The sequence below is a fragment of the Chelonoidis abingdonii genome, chromosome 2 (genome assembly GCF_003597395.2).
Source record: "Chelonoidis abingdonii isolate Lonesome George chromosome 2, CheloAbing_2.0, whole genome shotgun sequence".
Classification (NCBI taxonomy): Eukaryota; Metazoa; Chordata; order Testudines; family Testudinidae; genus Chelonoidis; species Chelonoidis abingdonii.
Genome location: NC_133770.1, coordinates 88,100,980 through 88,124,873, shown reverse-complemented (window position 1 = coordinate 88,124,873; position 23,894 = coordinate 88,100,980). Strand labels below are relative to the sequence as shown.

At 40.7% G+C, this 23,894-nt stretch overlaps 1 protein-coding gene across 1 annotated transcript in view; it reads right to left on the bottom strand.

Moving 5' to 3' along the window:
* The window catches only part of TMC2 (transmembrane channel like 2), a 58,460-nt gene extending 35,026 nt beyond the window's left edge, over window positions 1-23,434 (bottom strand). Inside the window, exons 1-8 of the mRNA XM_032781736.1 lie at window positions 23,389-23,434; window positions 23,028-23,075; window positions 18,324-18,654; window positions 16,103-16,258; window positions 14,264-14,354; window positions 13,149-13,230; window positions 12,906-13,012; window positions 7,705-7,803 (exon numbers count right to left, since the gene is read on the bottom strand). Coding sequence (XP_032637627.1) covers window positions 7,705-7,803; window positions 12,906-13,012; window positions 13,149-13,230; window positions 14,264-14,354; window positions 16,103-16,258; window positions 18,324-18,654; window positions 23,028-23,075; window positions 23,389-23,434 — 960 coding nt within the window. The remainder of the gene's footprint in view (window positions 1-7,704; window positions 7,804-12,905; window positions 13,013-13,148; window positions 13,231-14,263; window positions 14,355-16,102; window positions 16,259-18,323; window positions 18,655-23,027; window positions 23,076-23,388) is intronic.
* Window positions 23,435-23,894: the final 460 nt, after the last annotated feature.

Below are 23,894 nucleotides of genomic sequence, written 5' to 3'. Positions count from 1 at the left end.
ATCAAGTATTTTAATTCTACATTTTTGAATTAATCTTGGCTTTTTAGCAACTAGCTTCTGAAACACCACTGCACTGCTATCCTTATCAGATGCCTGTGATACACACACTCTGCCCCTCTACTGACCAGAAGAACCTGTCTAGGTGAGTGGAAGCAAGTCAAAGTGTGAATTTTTGAGGTCTGAGCTGAACCTGTCTACTACTGAGGCTGCTCTGCATGGTGCATGCTGCCCATGCCTGCAGGCACCACAGGCTCCCCTCCCCCCCCCACAACTCTCATTGGCCAATGGGAACTGTGGAGCTGGTGCGGGAGGAGGGGGGACAGCACATAGAGATTCCCTGAACGCCCCTCGCCTAGGGGACACACTGGCAAGCTGGGGCTTGTGGCTCCAACCCCAGGGTGGGAAGAGGGGCGCTGAAGCTTGGGGACCAGTGTCTGCCCATAGCACGGAAATTTGCCGGGCCGGATAAAAAGAAGCAGTGGGTGGCATCTGGCCTGCGGGGCCCCCCTTAGTCTGAGGCCTTGGGCTGCAGCCCCTAAGGCCCCTGCATTAATCCAGCCCTGCCTGGCTACAACATTCTGGAAAGCTCCCATCTGTGCTTCTGATCAGGACTTCAGAACAACTAAAACAATATCCTAGGCTGTACACTAGACCCAGTTTAATCAGTTCTTTGTAAAATCTCCAGCTCAGCTGGATGCATTCAGTAAAAGTTGTTAGTTATGCATGTGTTTATTAATGAGAGATTTCTAGTAATCCAAGCCACAACATTGGCTGTACAGTTAGGGCCAGCTCCAGGGGTTTTGCCGCCCCAAGCAGCCAAAAGAAAAATGCCGTGATCTGCGGCAATTCAGTGGGAAGTCCTTCGCTCCGAGCGGGAGCGAGGGACCATCCACCAAATTGCCACCGAATACCTGGATGTGCCACCCCTCTCCAGAGTAGCCGTCCCAAGCACCTGCTTGCTAAGGTGGTGCCTGGAGCCGGCCCTGTGCACAGTTATTTCTGCATGATTTCGAGCAGGTGGTGGGAACACTGCAAATCTGAGTATAATGCCATAGGTACAGCATGACCTTTCGCATGTCTCTGTCATTACTGAGGAGCTATTGAGAGCAGAGCAGCAACACAGTCCCTTGGAAATTGTAGCAGATTATATTGTGTCTGGTGGGGAGGAGTCGAGTAAAAAGCCTTCTAAAATATAGACAGGACCATTCTGGAGTTCATTAGTGCAGAGTGAAACTCAAGCCTGTTTTAGCTTTCTGGTCCCTGGTCAAAAATTGTACAGAACATCACATCACATGCTGTTGTTTTTTTTTTATTTTTCTTCTATGATACATCTAGTAGTATGTCTAAATTAGATCTATTGTTTTCTGCTGATGTCATCCAGTATGTAATCCACTTGCTGCCAAAGTATTCACTTATTTGTTACTGTGCTGAAAAATATTTTTCTGTTAGAAATCTATTTTACAGGGATTGGTGATGTTGGTGCTTTTTCTCTTCATTTTGAATTTACTTGAGGTTTTTTCCCCCCATTGCACCACACGTATGGTGCACACTGTAGTAATAAAGGGTGAGTCTCTGTGGATGTTAGTCACAGCAGCATAGTGTGGAAGTGTGCCAAGCAAAAGGCAAAAATTTGGAAGCTAAATGTAGATCTGCTCTTTGTCCTAGCAGGGTCACATATGGCCCCATCTCAGAACAAATTTCCTTAGTTATGTGCAGAACCTACAGGCATTCAAATAAAAATACCAGCTGCAGGTCAGCAAAATATCACCCTGTTTTGTGGTGGTGTTTGTTTCCCCTAACAAGACAGGCTAAAGATTGCTGCTACCTTCCTTTTTTAATTTTTAAAGATTCACTGCTCATGCTACACAAACCTACTCAGATTACCGATAATTAGCATTGAGCTTCAGTAAATTTAAAATGCTGGCTAGTGGGCTTAGGGAGTGGGGAGAATAAGTCTCTAAAACTCCAGTAAGATCCTCAGTTAAAAATGAGTGGGACAATATCACAGCTGTATCAGGTTGCTCAAAACAGACACTTAAAGACCTGCTAACAAATTGGATTAATTTACCTGACCTACTTTCAGCATTAGTGGTTTTTAGAAAACTTGAATGATGATGATCTTTCTGGAAGTACCACCTTCAACAGTAGTTCTCAGCAGCATCGGGTAGTATCTCAAAAACACTTCCAGAAATACCATCTTTTATTGTCTGATCTCAGGAGAGGGAAAATAACACAGCGGAGCACAGACTATCCAATAAGTTCTTGGACTGCATTGCAGACAACTTTTTATTTCAGAAAATTGAAAAAGCTACTGGGGGGAAGCTTCTAGACTTGATTTTAACAAATAGGGAGGAACTTGTTAAGAATTTGAAAGTGGAAGGCAACTTGGGTGAAAGTGATCATGAAATCATAGAGTTCACAATTCTAAGGAAGGGTAGAAGGGAGTACAACAAAATAGAGACAATGGATTTCAGGAAGGCAGATTTTGGTAAGCTCAGAGAGCTGATAGGTAAAGTCTCATGGGAATCAAGACTGAGGGGAAAAACAACTGAGGAGAGTTGGCAGTTCTTCAAAGGGACACTATTAAGGGCCCAAAAGCAAGCTATTCCGATGGGAAGGAAAAAGAGAAAATGTGGCAAAAGACCACCTTGGCTTAATCACGAGATCTTGCATGACCTACAAAATAAAAAGGAGTCATATAAAAAATGGAAACTAGGTCAGATTACAAAGGATGAATGTAGACAAATAACACAGGAATGCAGGGGCAAGATTAGAAAGGCAAAAGGACAAAATGAGCTCAAACTAGCTATGGGAATAAAGGGAAACAAGAAGACGTACCGCTTCACCGGGAACCATTAATAACTACTCTCCTGAGTATGGTTATCCAGCCAGTTATGGCACCCACCTTATAGTAGCCCATCTTAAGTTGTATATGCCTAGTTTATTGATAAAGAATATCATGCGAGATTCATATCACAAATGCGCTTACTAAAGTCTAGGTATACCACATCCCACTGCTGTCTCCCTTATCCACAAGGCTTGTTATCCTATCAAAGAAAGCTATCAGATTGCTGACATACTTGTTCTTTACAAATCCAAGCTGGGCTACTCCCTTTTACCTTACACCTCCAAGTGTTTGCAGATGATTCCCTTTAATTTACTTGCTCCCATTATTTTCCTGGCACAGAAATTAAACTAAAGTGTGTCGTATAGTTTCCCTTTCTATAGATGGGCAACTATTATTGTTGCCTTTCCAGTCTTCTGGAATCTCTCCTGTCTCCCATGATTCCAAAATATAATAGCTAGAGGCTCAGATATCTCCTCTATTAGCTCTCTTGAGTGTATTCAGCATGCATTTCATTCAGGCCCTTGGTGACTTGCAGGCATCTAACTTTTCTAAGTGATTTTTAACGTGCCTCTTTTTTATTTATCTTCTAACCTACCCCCTTCCAGTTAACATTCCTATGGTATAGGACAGTTCCTTCATTGACTCTCAGTGAAGACCGAAACAAAGAAGTACATTAAGCATCCCTGCATTTTCAAGTTTCCTGCTACTGTTTTCTCCCTCCTCACTTGAGCAGGGGGCCTTACTCCTGTCCTGGGTCTTCCTCTTGCTTCTAATGCATTCATAAAAAGTCACTGCTGGAAAGTATGAAACAAGTGGGGTTCCGCAGGGGTCTGTTTTGGGACCGGCTCTGTTCAATATCTTCATCAACGACTTAGATATTGGCATAGAAAGTAAGCTTATTAAGTTTGCAGATGATACCAAACTGGGAGGGATTGCCAAACTGCTTTGGAGGATAGGGTCATAATTCAAAATGATCTGGACAAATTGGAGAAATGGTCTGAGTAAACAGGATGAAGTTTAATAAAGACAAATGCAAAGTGCTCCACTTAGGAAGGAAAATCAGTTTCACACATACAGAATGGGAAGAGACTGTCTAGGAAGGAGTACGAAGGCAGAAAGGGATCTAGGGTTATAGTGGACCACAAGCTAAATATGAGTCAACAGTTGATGCTGTTGCAAAAAAAGCAAAAAAAAGCAAACGTGAATTCTGGGATGCATTAACAGGTGTGTTGTGTGACAAGACACGAGAAGTCATTCTTCGCTCTACTCTGCGCTGGTTAGGCCTCAACTGGAGTATTGTGTCCAGTTCTGGGCACCGCATTTCAAGAAAGATGTGGAGAAATTGGAGAGGGTCCAGAGAAGAGCAACAAGAATGATTAAAGGTCTTTGAGAACATGACCTATGAAGGAAGGCTGAAGAATTGGGTTTGTTTAGTTTGGAAAAGAGAAGACTGAGAGGGGACATGATAGCAGTTTTCAGGTATCTAAAAGGGTGTCATCAGGAGGAGGGAGAAAACTTGTTCACCTTAGCCTCTAAGGATAGAACAAGAAGCAATGGGCTTAAACTGCAGCAAGGGAGGTTTAGGTTGGACATTAGGAAAAAGTTCCTAACTGTCAAAGTGGTTAAATATTGGAATAAATTGCCTAGGGAGGTTATGGAATCTCCATCGCTGGAGATATTTAAGAGTAGATTAGATAAATGTCTGTCAGGGATGGTCTAGACAGTATTTGGTCCTGCCATGAGGGCAGGGGACTGGACTCGATGACCTCTCGAGGTGCGTTCCAATCCTAGAGCCTATGAATCTTACATAAAGAACCTATTCACCCTCCTGCTAGTTTTCTCTGAGGACTGATTGAGTAGCTTGAAGGTTTCCTAAAGGCATATAAGCATGTTGGCCTAAATTTTCAAGTGGAACTACTGATTTTTTCTTTTGAGCACCTCAATTTTTGGCTGCCCAACTTCAAACTCCTTTCAAGGGGCCTGATTTTCAGAGAATGGGGGCTCAGCAATTTCTGAAATCTGAATCTTTCAAGGTGTCTCAAGTTGGGCACCAAAAAGCAGAGGCATTGTTTCACTAGACACACTTGGAAATTTAGGATAATGGATATTTCATTTCCTAGTTTGCTCCACTTTGTCTATTCAGCAAACTCATTTAGTGCTTGCCACTTTACTTCTGATAAGTGGCAAAAGCACCTCACCAACCTTCTTTTGGCTCCTCATTTCATGGCTAACTTTCTCCATTTATTGCCATCTATGTGAAGATGCTTTCTGCTTAGACATACCTCAGTTTTAGAGCCAGTGCACACATGAGTTTGACAATCTGGCCCCAATGGGAAAACCTGGGCTGCTATAGGAAGTGGTGCTGGTAACTAAGTAGAACTCTTCCCTCTGAATCAATACTCAACCTATGCACTAAAGATTCTTGTTAATACAGAAATTATTTTTTTTCAGGATGAAGGTTATTATATATATGTAAGATGATGATGGTGATTATGTGATAATTGGTCTATATTGACGTGCAGCAGAGATGTAATTATTAAGCTGTCTTTATTTTTCCAAAATCTTTTCTTGCCAGTAAGTCTAGGTCACTTGTGTGAACCTATATCAGAAGTGCTAAAAGTCACTACTGTCTGATGATTTATTCAGTGGCATATGTGAAATTAGTTGCTTTCACTCCACTTATTAGTGGATAGTTATCCTTGCTACAAAATTATTATTGCAAATCAGACTAATAGGCCTGCCTGTTGTAATTCTAATAGAAGAAGCCAAGGATTGAGATATATAGAACTTAAGTCTCCCAGGGCTACAGTGTCATAGTATAATTCCTCAATCTGAACCTTAGAGTTCAAATATGAGGTACTGGCATAAATTCCTCTAAGCTTATTTACCAGCTTAGATCTGATAGTGCTGCCACCAGCCAAAAATTCCAGTGTTTGGCTCATTCTGGTCTCCCCAAAACCTTCCCTGGGGGACCCCAAGACTCAGATGCCCTGAGTCTCTCACCACAAAGGGGAATAACCCCCCTCCCCTTGTCTTCTCTTTACTTCCTCCCAGGCTTCCCCTCCCTGGATGGCCTGGGACGATCAACCTATTTCAATTCCTTGAAATGCAAACCAGCGAGATCAGGTTTCTTTCACCCTCACTGAGAGTCCCTGCAAATGCAAGCTTTGTAACTCTAACACAAAGAGATTTTCAGTTCCCCCCTGTCTTCTTCCTCCCCCCCAATTCCCTGGTGAGCTGCAGACTCAATTCCCTTGAGCCCAACTAGGAAAAAATCCAATAGATCTTAAAAAGAAAGCTTTATATAGAAAGAAAGAAAAAGACATAAAAATGGTCTCTGTATCAAGGGGGCAATATACAGGGTTAATGGCTTAAAAGAAAAATGAATAAACAGCCTTATCCAAAAAGAAATAAATTTAAAACATTCCAGCAATTCCATGTAAATTCCAAAACAATTATAACCTATCATTGTCTTATACTGTACTTACAACTGGGAAAAAACCCAAGGGAAAGAAGATTACAGCCTGAAGGTAGGAGATCCTCTCTCGCAGCCGAGAGAAGCACAGGTCACAGACAAAAGACAACAACCCAAAATTCCTCCCTGAGCTTTGAAAAATCCGGTTTCCTGATGGTCCTTACTGGTCAGGTGATGTTGGTTCCTTTGTTAACCCTTTACAGTTAAAGAACTTACCCTTAAGCTATCTGTTGATGACCAATACCAGAGAGAGAGATATCCTATATATTATATCCCAGACGTCAAGACGACTTGGAAGAACAAGTTGATGTGCGGCCACACCTGAAAGCTGAACGTTCACTTGTCCTCCTCCATTGCGAGCCAGCAGCGTGATCTGAGCATAAGTCATGGAAACCTAGCTACAGTCCATCCTTCGAGACCATTTTACCAAGGCTCAGTGGAGACAGTTACCACATCAGATAGTGCTGTTAGAAGATGCCAATTGAGCCTCATCAACAATCCCCTACTACCACCATAACTCAAACCAATCGAACTGGGTATACGCCTACAGCCTCTGTAATCTGGAGATGCTTGGTACACGATCCAGAAGCACACACCGAGTATGTACCCACCCTTGGCAATGAGGGTTGGAGGGATAGATCAAAGGCACTCGGAGGAGTTCAGTCAGCTGGTGGAATACAGAAGGGCTGTAGAGATTAAGGATTAAGACTTGGCTACTGAAAAATACAAGGGCCTGTACTCTGTCCGAAGCCCTAGCGTTTAGGATGTGGAAAGTGAAGGCCAAAGTGGTCCCAGTGGTGGTAGGAGCCCTCGGGGCTGTGACTCCTAAGCTGGGTGAGTGGCTCCAACAGATCCCAGGAACAACATCAGAGCTCCCAGTGAAGGACTGATGTAATTCCGTTGACTTCAGTGGATTTATATATGTTTTATCTTATTGTAAAATGAGAATTAAATCTACAACTTGAACAGCCACATGCTCTGTAATTGTGCACATGCACCCATTTTTGAATAAAAAAAGTAGCAGCTTTTTCCTGCAGAACAAACAATTGCATATATATGTGCGGTATGTGCACTCTGAATACATTTGTGTATGGAAATCTGCTAAATCCATATGCAAACAAATGTGTGCACACAATAGATTTTGACCCAAAATGTTCTGGGGCTGGATCCAAAGCCTATTGATGTCAATGGGAGTCATTTCATGTCCTTGTCTGGGGAAAAGTGTGTGTGTGTACCATAAAATAATGATTTAGTCAACATCTTGTACCAAATTAATCTCTGTAAACCTAGCAATTTCAATGGAGTTACATCAGGGCTGTATTTTGTTCCCATACATATTAACACATCTTATTCTCTTCCAAAGTAGATGTACAATACATACCTCAAAATCCCAAAGGACAGAAAAATCCATAGCGGTCGCTTGTTCAGCTCTGGGTACAGTTTTTCTAGGTATACTTCCATATGGGATTCCCATCAAGATCTAGGTGAGGTTTATGAAGACATGTTTATAGTATAGCAGAGTGTATATCACTTTTCATTTCTCCATTAATTAAACATTTTCCTTGTAATAAGATACAACAGGAAAAAGGGAGGTTTTTAAAATGTAGAACAAATTCACAAACAGGATTATTTAGAAAAAGTTACAGAACTCCGATTGCAAATAGTGACTCAACCTGAAATAGCACATGCACATTTAATGATCCCCATAAGCTTCCTAATATTTCCCAGGACTATCAAAAGTGCAGAAAATTCTGGTGTTTCATGGTGTGTGTGTGTGTGTGTGTACATACTGTAGATTATGGCTCTGATTCACCATATTGGTTTAATATTCGCTTAACTTTGGGCATGTGACTAGTACCACTAAGTAAGTTAACTGAGCTTAAGTGCTTTGCTGAATTGGGATTTGACTTGGTGAGAGAGTTTTTTCTGCTGCCTTGTTATAATGACTTGCTGCAAATTGCTCTGAGAATTTGACAGATTTTAGAATGACTTCTTCTACAATTTACAAAATAGTAGTAAAAAGACTCTCTTGAGCGGTAGGCTGAAGTTTTACTGGCCCTGATGTTGCTAGTTCTTGTGGGAAGGGTACAAACGTCCAGATCTGGAATCAACTGTGAATGACATGAGTGAAGATGGCGAACACTTTCACAAGAATGCCTAGAGACAAAGAGTGAAGTCCTAGTCCTGCTGAGGTCAATGAGAGTTTTGCCATTGATTTCACTGGGGTCAGGATTTCATCTAAGAGCCTGATTGTGATCTCAAACTGGTGTAAATGAGGAGTAAATCCTAGAACTAGACAAGCACAAAACTCATGTGAGATGAGAATTGGGCCCTATATTGTTTAACCACACCCTTTTACTGATACTACTTTGATGTTCATATACAACATATCTCATAAACTCCATAAAATTGTGATTGTAGTTGTGATGGGTACATTGTTAAAAATGAAGAAAAAACTCAAATCAAATCACCACCACCCCTAAATAAAAGAGGAAAGCCTTAAAAAGGGCTGTGAAATGGATTTGGAGACAATAGCAAGTAAAGTCTATTCTCCAGAATAAACACAGGATGGAGGAATCTAAATTAACTTGCAACTAATTAATGTCTTCTCTGGACCAATTTCTGTTCTTGCTTACACCGGCATAAGTCCAGAGCAATTCCAATTATTTTAATGGAGTTACTTCAGTGTGTGAGAGAGCAGAATTTACCCTTCCCTTCTGGCTTCCCTTTTCCTCTTAGTAATCTAGTGGTGATGCTGTGGATAAAATGTTTTCTATGTAACCTGAACTAGACTCATTCAATAAGAGACATTTGTTGCTGTGCAGATGGCTCATGGGTAATCAAATACTCTTGGGTAGTCAAAACCTGATCTGAGTATGTGCAGGATTCCAGATACTCCTTTGTTCAGAGATGCTGATGTTGTTGGCACATCTCCATACATGAACACTGGTAATCAGGAGTTGGTTTAAGGCTACTGTGAAAATGGCTTAATGCTTTATGAACATACCGAATATGAAATGCAGCAACTAAGAATGGGATGGTTTAACTTCTTGCCTTTTTTTTTTTTAAATTGTTTTCATCTGTTACTGAACTGGTGATGTAAAGTGCAACCTGAGGATAGATGGTGGTTTCTTATTGCTCGGGTATATTTGGTGTAATTCAGCTCTCTCTTCTGTGCTGTAAATCAGGAAAACTGCTTGATCTGGGTCTTTAGTGCTCCAGAATTCCAGAACTGCCTTCTTTAGATCCTGATGGTGGAATGGAAGGAATGGCAATGTTTGGGGGCAGGGGGATGCTATAGATCCTTTCATCTAACTTTTCTCTCTTGGTGCCCCTTTAAAAGGATTTTCTTAGGGTTGGCCCTGATTTTAAAATAAAATTGTTCTATTATGTAGTTGTGGACTGGCACAAAAATCAATTGTTAGTGGAGGATGAAGCAGAGCATTGCTGGGGCTGGGCTTGGACTGGCAAAGATATCGATGTTTTTATGGTCGTATTTTCAAAATGCTCAGCATCGGCCTAACTCTATTCCCAGTGATGTCAGAGTTGAGACAAATGATGAGCGCTTCATAGAATCCTCCCAATAGCATAAATTGCACTTTTTAGAATAATTTTTTTCTTCTCCATGTCAGAGCACCATCTGAAAACATTCAAGAGTCTGGCTAAATACTGCCTGGGAAATGGAAGCTGCTAGAGAGAGGAGCATGTCTGCACAGCAACAACTTCAATTTAAATTTCACTTATTTGGATAGAAGGCTTCTTTGCCCTGAACTGCTGGGTTATATCTCTCTAATGCAACAAAGGGATTCATTTTATCAGTTGATGCAGTATTCTCCCCTCAAGAGAAGTCAAGATCAGCTGAGGGGCATTTATTCATGCTTACAGATAGATTTTTTTTATTTATACAGTGCTTGAGTTATGAAATAATCTCAGCGTTAAGCAGTTGTAAATGGCAGGGGTCAGGAGGGCAGCTGGCATCAGGAAGGTGACGTGAGAACAGAATAATGCCATGGCATCTCCCAATAGCATTGTGCAGGGTAGGACTTGCAGCAAGACCAGGATTTATCTAAATTGATTGGCAACACTTTAATTTAAGGATTGTCTATGAAGGAGTCATAAAAAATTAATATATTTATAAGTAGGCTATGGCCAGTGCACAGCAAAGTCTAAATGCCTCATAAATAGTTTAGAATACATTTGCAGCATGAAGCAGACAGAGCACATCAATCGCTTCTAATGCATTTGTTTTGCAAGAGTTGTATACTTAGTTTTAAAGCCATTTATAATTAAATGGTTATTGCCCAGCCCCTGTATACATTGTAACGTTTAATGCACCATGAATAAAATACATACCATATAGACAAAACAGGCACAACTACTTCATCATACGGAAATGTACAATTCATAAAGAAAGAAAATGCGTTTGTATTGTTCACTTCTAAAGGTTATGCCTCTCCGTGCTCAGAGGATACTTTCAATCTGAATGGCTTTTATTTTATATAAAGCAAACAACAAAATTAAAGAAGGGGGAATAAGTGCAGTCTCTATCAGAAGACCACACACTGTCTTTCCTCTGTAATAATCTGCATTGAACAAGAACATCTAGCAGTCTCGACAGATAGCAAAGCCCTTAAAGACACAGCACACAGAAACTGAGCCATAGTATTATATAGCTAAATACACACATCTATTTTTAAAAGGGTTATAGCTAAGTATTTCCACCATACTCTTCTTTGGCCAAGCCTCCTCCAATAACAATGGAAAAGAGTAACAAGAAAACTCTTTCTCATGAAGAAACAACTGGCTGATTTAAGATGTGGAAAACAGGGGTATTTTGGAAACCAACAATTACTCATTGTGAGAGGATTTGGCAAATCTTATTTATTTTATGCATCCTCTTAATTTGGAAGAACCTGAGAAACTATGCAAAACTTATCACTTACTAGTCAAGCAGCCATGTCAAATTAACACCAGTAAGAACATTAGCACCAGTAAGAACTTTTAAACCACATCATTAAGTATTTTGTACATACCTTTTATAACTCCCTAATAGGCAATCATGTAATTAAATATTACCAGTATATTACCTTTACTGTGATTTTTTACAAGAATGTCAGGGTTAAGAAATGTGTTTGACAGTATCATATTGTCTCTATGGCTTTCTTAATTACTTTTGGAAATGTACTCCCAGGATTTCTTAGAGATATGATGGCCTATACTTGAAGCCAATAGAATTCCTGAATTCTGTTTTTTCACTCTGCCCAAAACTTTCAGCAATATGAGCCTAAAGTTAGGCTTCCAAATCCATATTTAGTTGCTTAAGGATGGGAGTTTTCAAAGGGTATTCACCCCACGCTTGCCCTGAAAGGGTTAATGCAGACTGAGAAGGGGGCTAATTAACCCAGCAGGTCATAGCTGAGGGGAATCCAGTGGCTAAGCAATCCCCAGATTGAATGAGAAGCCCAGCTGAGGAGGAATGAGCTGGGCTGGGACTATAAAGGCAGGAAATTGACAGCAAAAAAGGGGTGGCTGGGAAAGCCTGCGGTCACTCCCTGGGAGAAGGGAGGTACATTTGGGCTGGCAAACCCAGGGTGGTGGGGAGAGTCAGGAAGGTAGCAGAGGGGTCAGGGAAAGGCAGTAAGGTTGAAAAGAGGCCTTGACTGCTGGCTACAGGATCCCTGAGCCAGAACCCAGAGTAGAGGGTGGGCCCAGTTTCTCCTTCCAGCCACTGAGGGAGTGGCATGACAAAGCAGTGAATGGGAAGGCTGCCTAAGCCTGTTTGTGGGAAGAGACTTTCCAACCCCAGTTTTCCAAAGGGGAAACATTTGGTGACCTGGCTGAAGGGTCAAGTCACAAAGAGACAGCAGCTTGTGGAGTGAGAGAGGGGGCTGCTGACCCAAAAAGAGAGACTGAGAAATAATGTGCAACCACGAGAAGAGATGAGGAACTCATGAGCTGTTCCCCAGAATAACCAGGAGGAGGCACCATCCTGGCAGTGAGTGGAGCACCCCATCAGAGCACTTTAAGTGATTACAAGGCATTGACTTCAGTGGGAATTATGCTCCTAAGTCTCTTAAGATGCTTTTGAAAATCTCTTCCATTGGTGATAAATATTGATTTAGGGACATGGTCACAAAACCCAACATTTTCAAAAATAGGAACCTAACTTGCTACTATAAATCCAAATAGCACATAAGGTGTATCTCTTACCATATTTTAACTAAGGCTAAATAAAACTGAAGTTTATTCTGCCATTCCAGAAAGACAGAGCATCATGAAGTGACATTATCCACAGATCTATCAGTAAGACAGCCCAAGGTCTCTGTGCCTGTCTGAGCAGTATCTTGCTCCTAATGAATGTCAAAATGAGAATGATGCAGAAGATAAGAAACTGATCAAGACTTAAGATAAGCATGATGACATGACTGGCTGTGACATTACCAGATGCAATAACACTGGGAGTAACAAAGTACAATTGGAAATAACAAGTAACTATATGCCATCAATCTAATTTTGACACTTACTGTGGAGAAGATACTATTTGCATGAACATAAATGCAGGATTGGGGCCTAAGATCTTACCTCTGGAATTATAACCAGTCCAAATATTAAACCAAAAAGGACCATATTTACTCCATACATCCATCGCAGAAATATGAAATAAGAAGCTACTGAGGAACCAAAGTGACCTTAAACAAAAAGAGGTAGTGGTTAGTACCATGGGTGGGGTAGGATTCTCTATGACCAAGAGATCATTTGAAGTAACACAAAACAGTACAACAACAGATCTTAGTCATGTTCAGTCTAAATGGAAGTTGCACTTACTCTCCACTTCTTTTATCTTCATTTCCCAAGGAATACACTGTGTCTTAAAATTGTCAAAGTCTCTCTTAAATTTCATCCATTTCTGAAATAAGAAAACAGCGTTGTAAATAGGGCTATAATGTTACGCTGGTCATGGAGAGGCATCTGGGATTGCTTTCTCTAAGGAGTTCCTAAAGTTAGTGCTTAGATGAGTTATTAAACATTGGTGGCAAACTTTAAAGCCAGAGGTGAGCCTGAACCAAATTCTGGAGTTTTCAGTCTGGGTCTGGGTCTGACCTTTTTTACTTCTGTAACGGTCCACATCAAAACCCTGAATCCAAATGCTTCCAAACTCAAGTGTTCAAATTCAGGTCCTGAATCCTAACTTTCTTAGGTTTCTGTGGGATCTGAGTTAGTGCTGGGATTTAACCCCTTGATAGAGTGAGAGAGGTTGAAGCTGCAGACCAAGATCTGTGTGTGACGCTTTGGTTTGGGTCCATTCCTGTTTAAAAGGAGGATTCATTTGAAAAATAGCAAACCTGATTCTTTTCTCATTGGCTAAACTGTCACTGACGTCAATGGGAACAGGACATGATCAATTTTTTTAAAAAAAAAATCTCAAATCAGTGGAATCTCCATGAAAGCAATAACTTAATTACTGACTCCAGTCTTGCAATGAGAAGTCACAATTCTCCATGGTCATTTTCCCATTCAGTGGTACAATTTGTAAACTGGTGCAATTCCACTGAAGCGAATGGTACTATGGCTGGATTTGGCTGTGTCTCCAATCCTTAGTATAATCAATACTTTAACCTGTCAGAGACCACACCCAGAGACCCTCATTCTGCCCTGATTTTACATGCTCTGCAACCTCCTGTACTGTAAGGAGGCTGCATGCAGTTTAAGTTGGGGCAGAATTTGCCACATAACCTGCATATCATCATAAACATGAATTTGGTTAGGAACCATGAAAAATGCAGCTATTCAGTGAATTAAAATACATACAGGGGAGCGTTGTCTCAGCTTCTGTAATGGTGGCTATTTTGCCCAATGTGAGTTTATTGCTTGTAGCCAAAAATACACTGTATTAGTGACCAAGCATCCACTCTTCTTTTTGTCATTATGGTAGCACTTACCTTTGCCATCAACATCTTGTATGCATAGAATTTTTTTCCTTTTCCCTTTCCCAACGCTCCTTCAAACTTCTCTACAAAAGCTTGTGCCTCCCTAATTCAAAAATACAAAGGTGATTGATGGTATTTACATTAAAACATTGAAAGAATCTTCCCCAAGATGGCGCTGGGTGCAGAGAATGTTGTACAGTCACTTTTAATTTCTTTGAATTGTGCTGTTATCAAAGGGAGGAGGACAGTGAGAGTCAGGTGACCTGGATTCTATTCCTAGCTCTGTCAAACATTGCTGGTGTGAAGTGTTTTTGTTCGAAAAAACCCCAAACTTAATATCCCTGTTTGAGTTTCCTCATACATAGACCTAAGGTCACTAGTTCCCTTTCCAACAGCATTAATATTCTGGGTCTTCCTTCCCTATCAATGGGAGAAGTCTGGTTCTTCCTCCTATACTTTCTTAACAGTGCAGCTGTCAGGAAGGAAGGAAAGAGGATCTTCTAGTTAATGCATATGCCTGGGAGGTAGGAGATCTAGGTTCTGTTCTTGGGTTTCTTAATGTGTAGTCTTGGGCCAGTCACTTGTAGATATGTTTCAAAACTTGGATGCCTAAAGAGAGGCTCCAGAATTGTATTTAGGGACTTATGTTTGAAAATGTTGACTTTATTTTCTTTGTGCTCTAATTTCCTCATCTGTAAAATGGGATTAATACCAACACTACAGCAGCTGTGTTTATAAGTCCCAATTAACTAATTGTAAAGCATTCTGAGATCATTGGATAGACTAGTATTATTATGTACTCCAACGTATTCATTAAATATTCTTGCACAGCCAAGGTAATGGAGCAGTTTAAGTAAATTAGAGTGGGTATATGTTCTCCTTCATTCTCCGTTGTTCTTTGCTGTTCTTGTGGGGACAAAGAGCAGGGCCGGCTCTAATTTTTTGCTGCCCCAAGCAAAAAAAAAAAACAAAAAACCCGCCGCCCCGCCGTAACACCCCTCCTCCCCTGCAAGTGCTGCACTTCAGAGAACTGAAGTCCCCTTCCCACCTCCCCCAAAGAACCCAGGTCAGGAGAGGAAAAGGGAAGGACAAGGCTGCTATAACTACTCTGTGGGAATCAAACTGCATGCTGCTGATGTGAGAGGGGCCAGGTGTCTGAGGGTCAGTGAAAGAAAGAAGCAAACGAGGGGAGATGCCACAGCTACTGCCTGCTTGGCAACATGGGTGGCTGGCGCTGTGAATAGCCTCTAGGCAAACACAAGACAGTGAACCCATTTCTCACCCTACAGTGGGTTCATGGCACTTTTTGCAAAGTTATTGTGAGGAGTGAAATCTGCATTGCTCACACAGTGTGGGATGGTAGGGAATGTTATCTTGGCTGTAAACAATACTGTATTTTTTCCAAGTCACCTGCAAGCAGTAATGCTCCAGGAAGTGTAAAGTAAGATGGAGACAAGCTGCTCTGATTGCTATATAACAGTAGGCATGAATAAGCAAAGAAGGGCACAGAGTTAGCTGTAACAAGGAGTCTGAAAGTCATTCTCTGCCTTTAAATAAAAGGGCAGAATGATCCCAGCCTAGGTATCAGTTGAACAGATTTTGCTCATCATCTGTTCTCTAGTTACAGAGACTGACAACAGAATCCTGCCTCTAAGCGCTTCTCATTTAAACCAAATCATGCTGGCTAAGTTCCATTGGTTGTTTTTCCAAGGCTGGGTTCTTGGGATGATGATAGCAGCAGCAAACTGTAATTCTAAAATGTTATGAGCATCAGCAATTATTAAACACACACTCTAGCTTCAGTGGTTCCTATTGTGAAAACTATAAATAGCTGGGAATGCACTGAGCTACCTGAGCAATGCTAATTTCTTCACCATACGCCAAGGTTTGTTCCTCATGGTAGATATTAGTTTTTTCTTTTCCTCTACCTGTTCCTTTAGCCTCGTCAGTTCTTCCTCTGACAGAGACTCTTCATCAGATGAGTTGGAAGCAGATGAGGAAGAAGAGCTAGAATGACAGTAGACTAAAATCAGGGGAAAAAATCACACAAACAATGTAATAAAATGTAGTTGTATATAGCACTTCATATACTTCAGGGATTAGAAAGCACTTTGCAGACCAGTGAGTTAGATATAGGCAGTATTTAGTAACTGAACAAAAAAATGGAGCAGTCGTTGTGTTCTCTGCAATAATAGAGAGAACTTTGTATCCCATAACATATTGGGGGATACGGGGAGGAATGTTGATCAGGACTAGAACTGGTTGGGAATTGTTTGATGAAATGTACATTTTTTTAAAAAAATTATTTTTCAGAAAATGCCAATTCAAAACTGTCAGGAAAGGATTGGTTTTGACAAATTGCCTGTTTTTAAAAATATATATATATTTTTAATATTTTGAAACTGCTGAAATGTCACATTTTTTCCAAACAAGGAGTTCCATTTTTTGGTTCAAAACATCTTTTCATTTTGAATTCTAAGTTAATTTATGGTAAATTTTTACATAAACATTTGTAAAAAGAAAGCTAGAAATTGAAATCAATCACTTTGAAGTGATCAAAACAAAACATTTTGAATTATCTGATCCAAATCTGGTTTTGATTTTTGGTTCAATTGAAATTTTTGATTTTGTCCCATGCGTGATGGGAAATTTTTTAAAATATGAAATTTTCATGGGAAAAACTCCTACCTAGGACACTGATTTATTTGTCGCTTTGAAAAATTCTCCAGGATCTTGAACTTCAATCTTGATATTTACTAGTGAGTTCAGATGATATTTTCCCTACCCAGTGCTGTGGTTCAATATCAACACTGCATGTGATGAACCCAAACCAAGGGAGGAAACTTGAACGTACACCTTTCTGGCTCAAATATGACAGTGCTATCAACTAAATTGACACAGTGATGGGGTAGTCAAAATGATCCAGTTTCTTTAAGATGCTTAAGTCAAGGAGAAGATTTTGGGCAAATGCTTCACGTTACAGAATACCAGATGAAAGACATTGCCTGCCACATTTCAATTATAAAAATAGTCACCTTCACCCAGGACACAAGTCTTCTCAGAAAGGTGGCCTAGGAGGAGATGTGTGTGCTTTATATAAACACCAGACCCAGATCAGTCCCAGACCAGCTCCTCAGAGTGTATCAGCATAGCTCCAGTCACTTCAGTGAAGTTGTGCTGATTTACACCAGCTGAGAATCTGGCACATACATCTTATCTTGGCCCTCACTTATAAAAGACTTAATTCTGGAGCCTTGATGTTGTTGTCCTATTGACACTCCTTGTCTAAGAACTGCTCAAAGGAAGTGTTGCAAAAATCAGACCTTAAATGAATTGTTTTATTGTCACCTAACCTAAGTTTTTTCACTGGCATCGCATGAGTTGACATCACATCAGCTGACACTAACAAACACTTAGTGGAAACTGGTGTCATTCTGGGGATTTAACCATAACTCCAATTCAGTCTTGTGGATCTTTTCTTGTTCGTATTGTTGTGAAGTGACTCAACCATCTTCATAAGTATCATGTGACCTGTCTGACAGCCACTGAGGTTCTTACAGTTAACCAGATACGATCACTGTGAGAAATATGATAGCCAGGTGACACAGCACATAAAAAGTCTGGGTGAAGAAGAAAAAGATTAGAACAAAAGAGGATTAACAGGGGAATAGTCTGGAAAACCTAAGAGATCCATTCTAACCTTTTAGGATTATCATGTGTTCAGCCAAAGGAAGGTGCTCTATTCTGGCTTACTGTCAGTTGTCTTCCTTAAAAGGACTCTTTCTAGCTCCAATACTTGCACATTAGGAATCCATTACATACTTAAATCTATGATCATATTTGGGGTAGAAGGAGATTCTGAAAAGAATCAAGCTTGCATTTTAACCAGAAAACCAACTCTATTGTTTCTCAGGGTTAAATTTTTGTTACAAGTAACAATTGACTGTAATATGTTCTTTTAGTAACCTGCACCAATATGCCACAGATTCATGAACCTGCTACCCAGGAAGCTGACATTCAACCAAAATGAGATTCTACTATGTAGGTTTCAGCCTGGGGATTGTTAAAGTACCTCTCTGCTGGGTTTTTCTTCTGTTTCTTATCCTGCTCCTTCCCTTTCTTCTTCGTTTGCTTTTCTTTATTTTCTGCTTCCTTTTGGTCTTTGCTAGAAGCTTTTTTATTTCTCTTTTTCTTCCCACTTGCAGCTTCCCCTGCTTCACTTTCCCCATCACTGTCATTCATTTTGTGACTTTTCTTCTTAGTAGTTCTTTTTTGCCTTGGGGCTTCAACTTCAAGCTCAACTTCTTCCTCATTCTTATTTTGCTTTTTCCTTTCATGTCCACTTGACTTGATAGCTTCCTTGGAGTGCTGCTTTCTGGTTGCCTTTCCCCCCTCCTCAGCCTCTGCAATTGATAAAAACAAGTATTTCTGGAAACATTCTATGTTGGTGCAATAAAGGTTTGCCCTTTATCCAAAAAGTACAGACAGAATGCCTAATCCAAACACCATTGGGGTCTGAACAAGCTAACGTTGATCTCCACAGACTCTGGATAAGAAGCAGGCTGAGAATTGCATTTAAGCATCGGACACGTGCACACAGTGTTCACTGATGATCGTGAAACTCATGTTTGTGCATCAATGGATCCTAGGAGCTGAAAGCTAGAAATCATTTCCAGACCCTGTTCTTACAGAATTAGTGGGAGAGCAGTGGGGGCAAAAAACCTAGCTGACTTCAAGACAGAGCTTAATACGTGTGCGGAAAGGATGGTATGATCAGACTGCCGACAATGGCATGTAGCCGATCTGGGCCTGCTAGCAGCAAATATCTCCAGCCACTGGAGATGGGGCCTTAGATGGGGAGGTCTCTGAGTTACTACAGATAATTCTTTCCCAAGTGTCTGGCTGGTGGGTCTTGCCCACATGCTCAGGGTCTAACTGATTGCCATATTTGGGGTCAGGAAGGAATTTTCCCCTGGGTCAGATTGGCAGAGACCCTGGTTTCCCCCCACCCCTTTCTCTGCAGCAAGGGGCACAGGTCCCTTGCAGGTTTAAACTAGTGTAAATGGTAGATTTGCTGTAACTTGAAGTCTTGAAATTTTGATTTGAGGACTTCAGTAACTCAGCCAGAGGTTGGGGACTATTACAGGAGTGGGTGGGAGAGGTTCTGTGGCCTGCAGCATACAGGAAGTCAGACTACATGATCATGATGGTCTCTTCTGACCTTAGTCAGAGTATCATAGAATATCAGGGTTGGAAGGGACCTCAAGAGGTCATCTAGTCTAACCCCCTGCTCAAAGCAGGACCAATACCCAACTAAATCATCCCAGGTCCCAGCCAGGGCTTCGTCAAGCCTGACCTTAAAAACCTCTAAGGAAGGAGATTCCACCACCTCCCTAGATAACCCATTCCAGTGCTTCACCACCCTCCTAGTGAAAAAGTTTTTCCTAATATCCAACCTAAACCTCCCTCACTGCAACTTGAGAACCGGTACTCTTGTTCTGTCATCTGATACCACTGAGAACATCTCAGATCCATCCTCTTGGAATCCCTTTTCAGGTAGTTGAAAGCAGCTATCAAATCCCCTCATTCTTCTCCTCTGCACGACTAAACAATCCCAGTTCCCTCAGCTTCTCCTCATAAGTCATGTGCTCCAGCCTCCTAATATTTTGTTGCCTTCTGCTGGACTCTCTCCAATTTTCCACATGTTCTTGTAGTGCAGGGCCCAAAACTGGACCCTTACTCCAGATGAGGCCTCACCAGTGTCAGATAGAGGGAATGAACATCCTCGAATCTGCTGGCATACCTCTACTTATACAGCCCAAAATGCCGTTCGCCTTCTTGGCAAGCAAGGGCACACTGTTGACTCATATCCAGCTTCCATCCACTGTAACCCTAGGTCCTTTGGCTGGGCAGCAGTTCTGCAGAATTCGGTCCCTTGTCTGTAGCAGTGCATGGGATTCTTCTGTCCTAAGTGCAGGACTCTGCACTTGTCCTTGTTGAACCTCATGAGACTTGTTTTGGCCCAATTCTCCAATTTGTCTAGGTCCCTCTGTATCCTATCCCTACCCTCCAGCGTATCTAGCACTCTTCCCAGTTTTGTGTCATCTGCAAACTTGCTGAGGGTGCAGTCCACACCATCCTCTAGATTATTAATGAAGATATTGAACAAAACCGCCCTCAGGACTGACCCTTGGGGCACTCCTCTTGATACCAGCTGCCAACTAGACATGGAGCCATTGATCACTACCCATTAAGCCTGACAATCTAGCCAGCTTTCTATCCACCTTATAGACATTTAAATATATGCCAGAACTGTAAAAGCAAATTGTTTAATTTACTCTACTTTTCTTTTAAAATATTGCATTGTTAGCCAACAGCTATGTTATAGATGCCCTCCCTCCCCACACACACATTAATAGATATTATGTGCATGGTACTAATATTGTATATGTTATGTTAAATATGAGTGCTGGGCCATTATGCTAACTGACTTGTATCATGTTCTTCCAATAATTCCATTCGTTCATGCCAAGTATCCCACAACACTTTGCAAAGCTGAACTTAGATTTCATATTTGCCAAAGCTATTAAACTCAAGATATGTTCATTCTATGTCCTGGTGCAGTTAAGGAGTGCCTTCATCACCCTATCCCTTGGAATATGGGTTAACAAAAAGAAAATGAGACGGGTACATCATGGTACAAAAAAACAAGGTGAAAGCTGATTGGTGAATTTTGGTCTTGTGAAGTTGTTTACAAACTAAAAAGTGCTTTATAATTCACACAATATATGTGACTGGTCTTGAAGGCATATTTCTATGTAAGGTGGAGTGCATGCAGTGAGAATTGCTTCTCGGAAGCATTGGTAACATATTAACTCTTTCTTTTCTGTATTGTACTGCTCTGTTTCTAGACAATAAGTTGGCTAGACTTGGTGATTTGATCTCTAGAACATTTTTAATATCGAATTTCAAGTGCGGTGAGCCAATTGCTATACTTTAGACAACAGCATGTTAATTTAGTGCACATGAAAGTGGCTTGATTCTTAGCCGTGGAGACTGAGTTTCATGTCAGTGCAGAACAAAAGCAGTATAGGCAGTAGAAGTTTCTCCATGCTCTGCCTTAAATAAGCTGTAATCATTACCTGGAGGGGAATGATCTAGGGAGGAAAAGGTCAACCAGTCTTTATGCACATTCATTTTCTTGTTCATGTTGTCAACAGAGACACTAATTTGTGACAGTTGTGATGTGGATATTAGAGCTGATCAAAAAATTATTTTGCAAAAAAGAAAAAATATAATTTTAAAGTTTTTTTTTTTCCATTTCACAGCGTTTGAAAGGGAACATTTATTTCTTTTTTAATATTGTGACATATCGTCCCCAAAATGTTGTTCATTTGTTTCCTCCAGCCCCTTTTTATCTCCCAGTGGCAAAAAGAGGATTAAAATAAACACTTCCTAAAGCTTCATTCACTTTCATTGTTGCTTTCTGCCACTAATTTTCAAAATGTCTCCAACTTTGGAAATGTTACACAGTGGCAAAAGAAAAATGAAAAGTCTGTAACTCTGCCTCTTTAGAATGTCTCCAAAGGTGGAAACATTCTGAAAAGTTAGAGTGGCAGATGGGAAAATGGAGGAGGGGATGGGAAGGAGGGAGAGGGAAGAAAAGACAAAGGGGTAAAACAAAACCCTACGGATCACCTGTTTTGCTGCTTTCAGTGGTGTGCACATAAACATTAAAATAAAAAAAAAATAGCGGGGAGAAAGGGTAAACAACAGAGTTCAAAATATTGACATTTTTGGTTGAGTTGGAAAAACTGGGAAATTGTGAAACTACCAAAACCTCTTTAAAAAAGGCTTCTTCCTTCTAATGGAAAAAAATCAACCAGCTCTAGTGGGTTCCCTGGTCCACTGGAAACTAGACTGAGACGATCACTTGATTTCACAGACCATCAGATGATTATTTTTAGTTACTATTTACCTAAGGTGGATTTGAACTGTGCTCTAGAGGGTCTGTCTATCACCATAAACCATCCACTAACCCAGCAATCCTAGCCCTCAGCAATGTCTCTTTTATTTACTGTATTTGTGAGGGTATTGTTTTAAATTTTAAATCTGGCCTATGACTTTTTTCCTGATTTTTGCCATGAGTTGCTAGTCTGTCCTAAATCTATCTTGGCTTTACCTCTCTCTTCGCGTAGTCGTATGTAACAAAGTCTCACCCTTACTGTAATGACAAGAATTACATAAAAAGCAGTGAAAGGTGACAGTTTCTAGATGTTTGGATTATCCTACACATTCACTTACATCATACCACACATGGAACACAGCACTGCCTGCTTTACTGTGGCAGACCAAGGAAAGCTTCACTCTGGGTCCCACCCCTTCTCAGGGACACAGAGAGAAGGGGACAGCCAGGTTTAGAATCATTCTCCTGCACAACATCCTCCTCCTCCTCATTGTCGTAGTCCATTACTCAGGTAGGAAATCTAACTATGCATAGTAAAGAGACAACATGGGTGAGGTTATCTTTTTATTGGACCAATTTCTGTTGGTGAGAGAGAAGCTTTCACTCCACTAAAAGATATTACATGACCCACCTTGTCTCATTAATATCCTGGGACCAACCGGGCTACAAAAACACTGAATATAACCATACATACCTCATTAGACTATTACCACTGTGTAGCAAGTCAAATCACAAAATAAACCTTTGGAGAAAAAAGATCTCTCATCATGTATTTCCAAAAAAGACAGCAGCTATTATTCTTCACTCTACCTTCGCTCTCGGAATCACTTTCCACTTGTCCGTCAATCTCCATTCCAACTGCAAGACAAAGCATGTTGAATAATTGAATTTGTTGTTGGGATTTTAACATACAATGTTTTACACCCGTAGTTCTTAAGTACTGGCTGAGGACCGCAGAGTGCCCTCTTTAATTATATGCTACTGTATTTTATGCTATGAAGTCCTTAATATTTTTTAGCTCTTTGCAAGTGAATTAATAAAAGTTCCCAACACAAAAGAATATCAAATGTATTGACACACACAAAGTGGAGCCCGAAGACACATTTTTACAAATATTTGGTAAAACTGGTACAATATTTCAAAACTGAAATGGTTGGTTGTTCATACTAACCATCTTCCATGATGACCTGTAATGCACATTTCTTTTTCCTCCCCATGATTTTTTTTTTTTTTTTTTTTGCCACAAACAGTGTAGCCGTAGTGCTGTGAACACACCAATTATCAGTAGGTTATTTCCCCTCTTTCAGTGCCCAATTATTTGTCTCCATGCTGCTGCGAAGTAAAATGAGCAGTGCATGAAGCTGTATCTAGTTCACTTTGACATCATTTGCATGCTAGACAGCAATTTCAGGGTCTGAACTTGGGGGAAGGGGAGACACACACTCTGCAACAATCCAATCCAAACACTTTCTGCTCCGATCCTTTTTCGGTGTGGAAAGCACCTGTCAGCATTACATTACATCACATTATTTAAACATGAAGGAAAGCCCTTTGGTGGATACTCAGCAGTATCCTATGAAATGCAGACACAAGTCATGTCCATTTTTGACCTAAGCATGTACACTAATGGTTTGGGAGTACCTAGTTCCAAACTGCAATATCTTTCTTACCTGCATC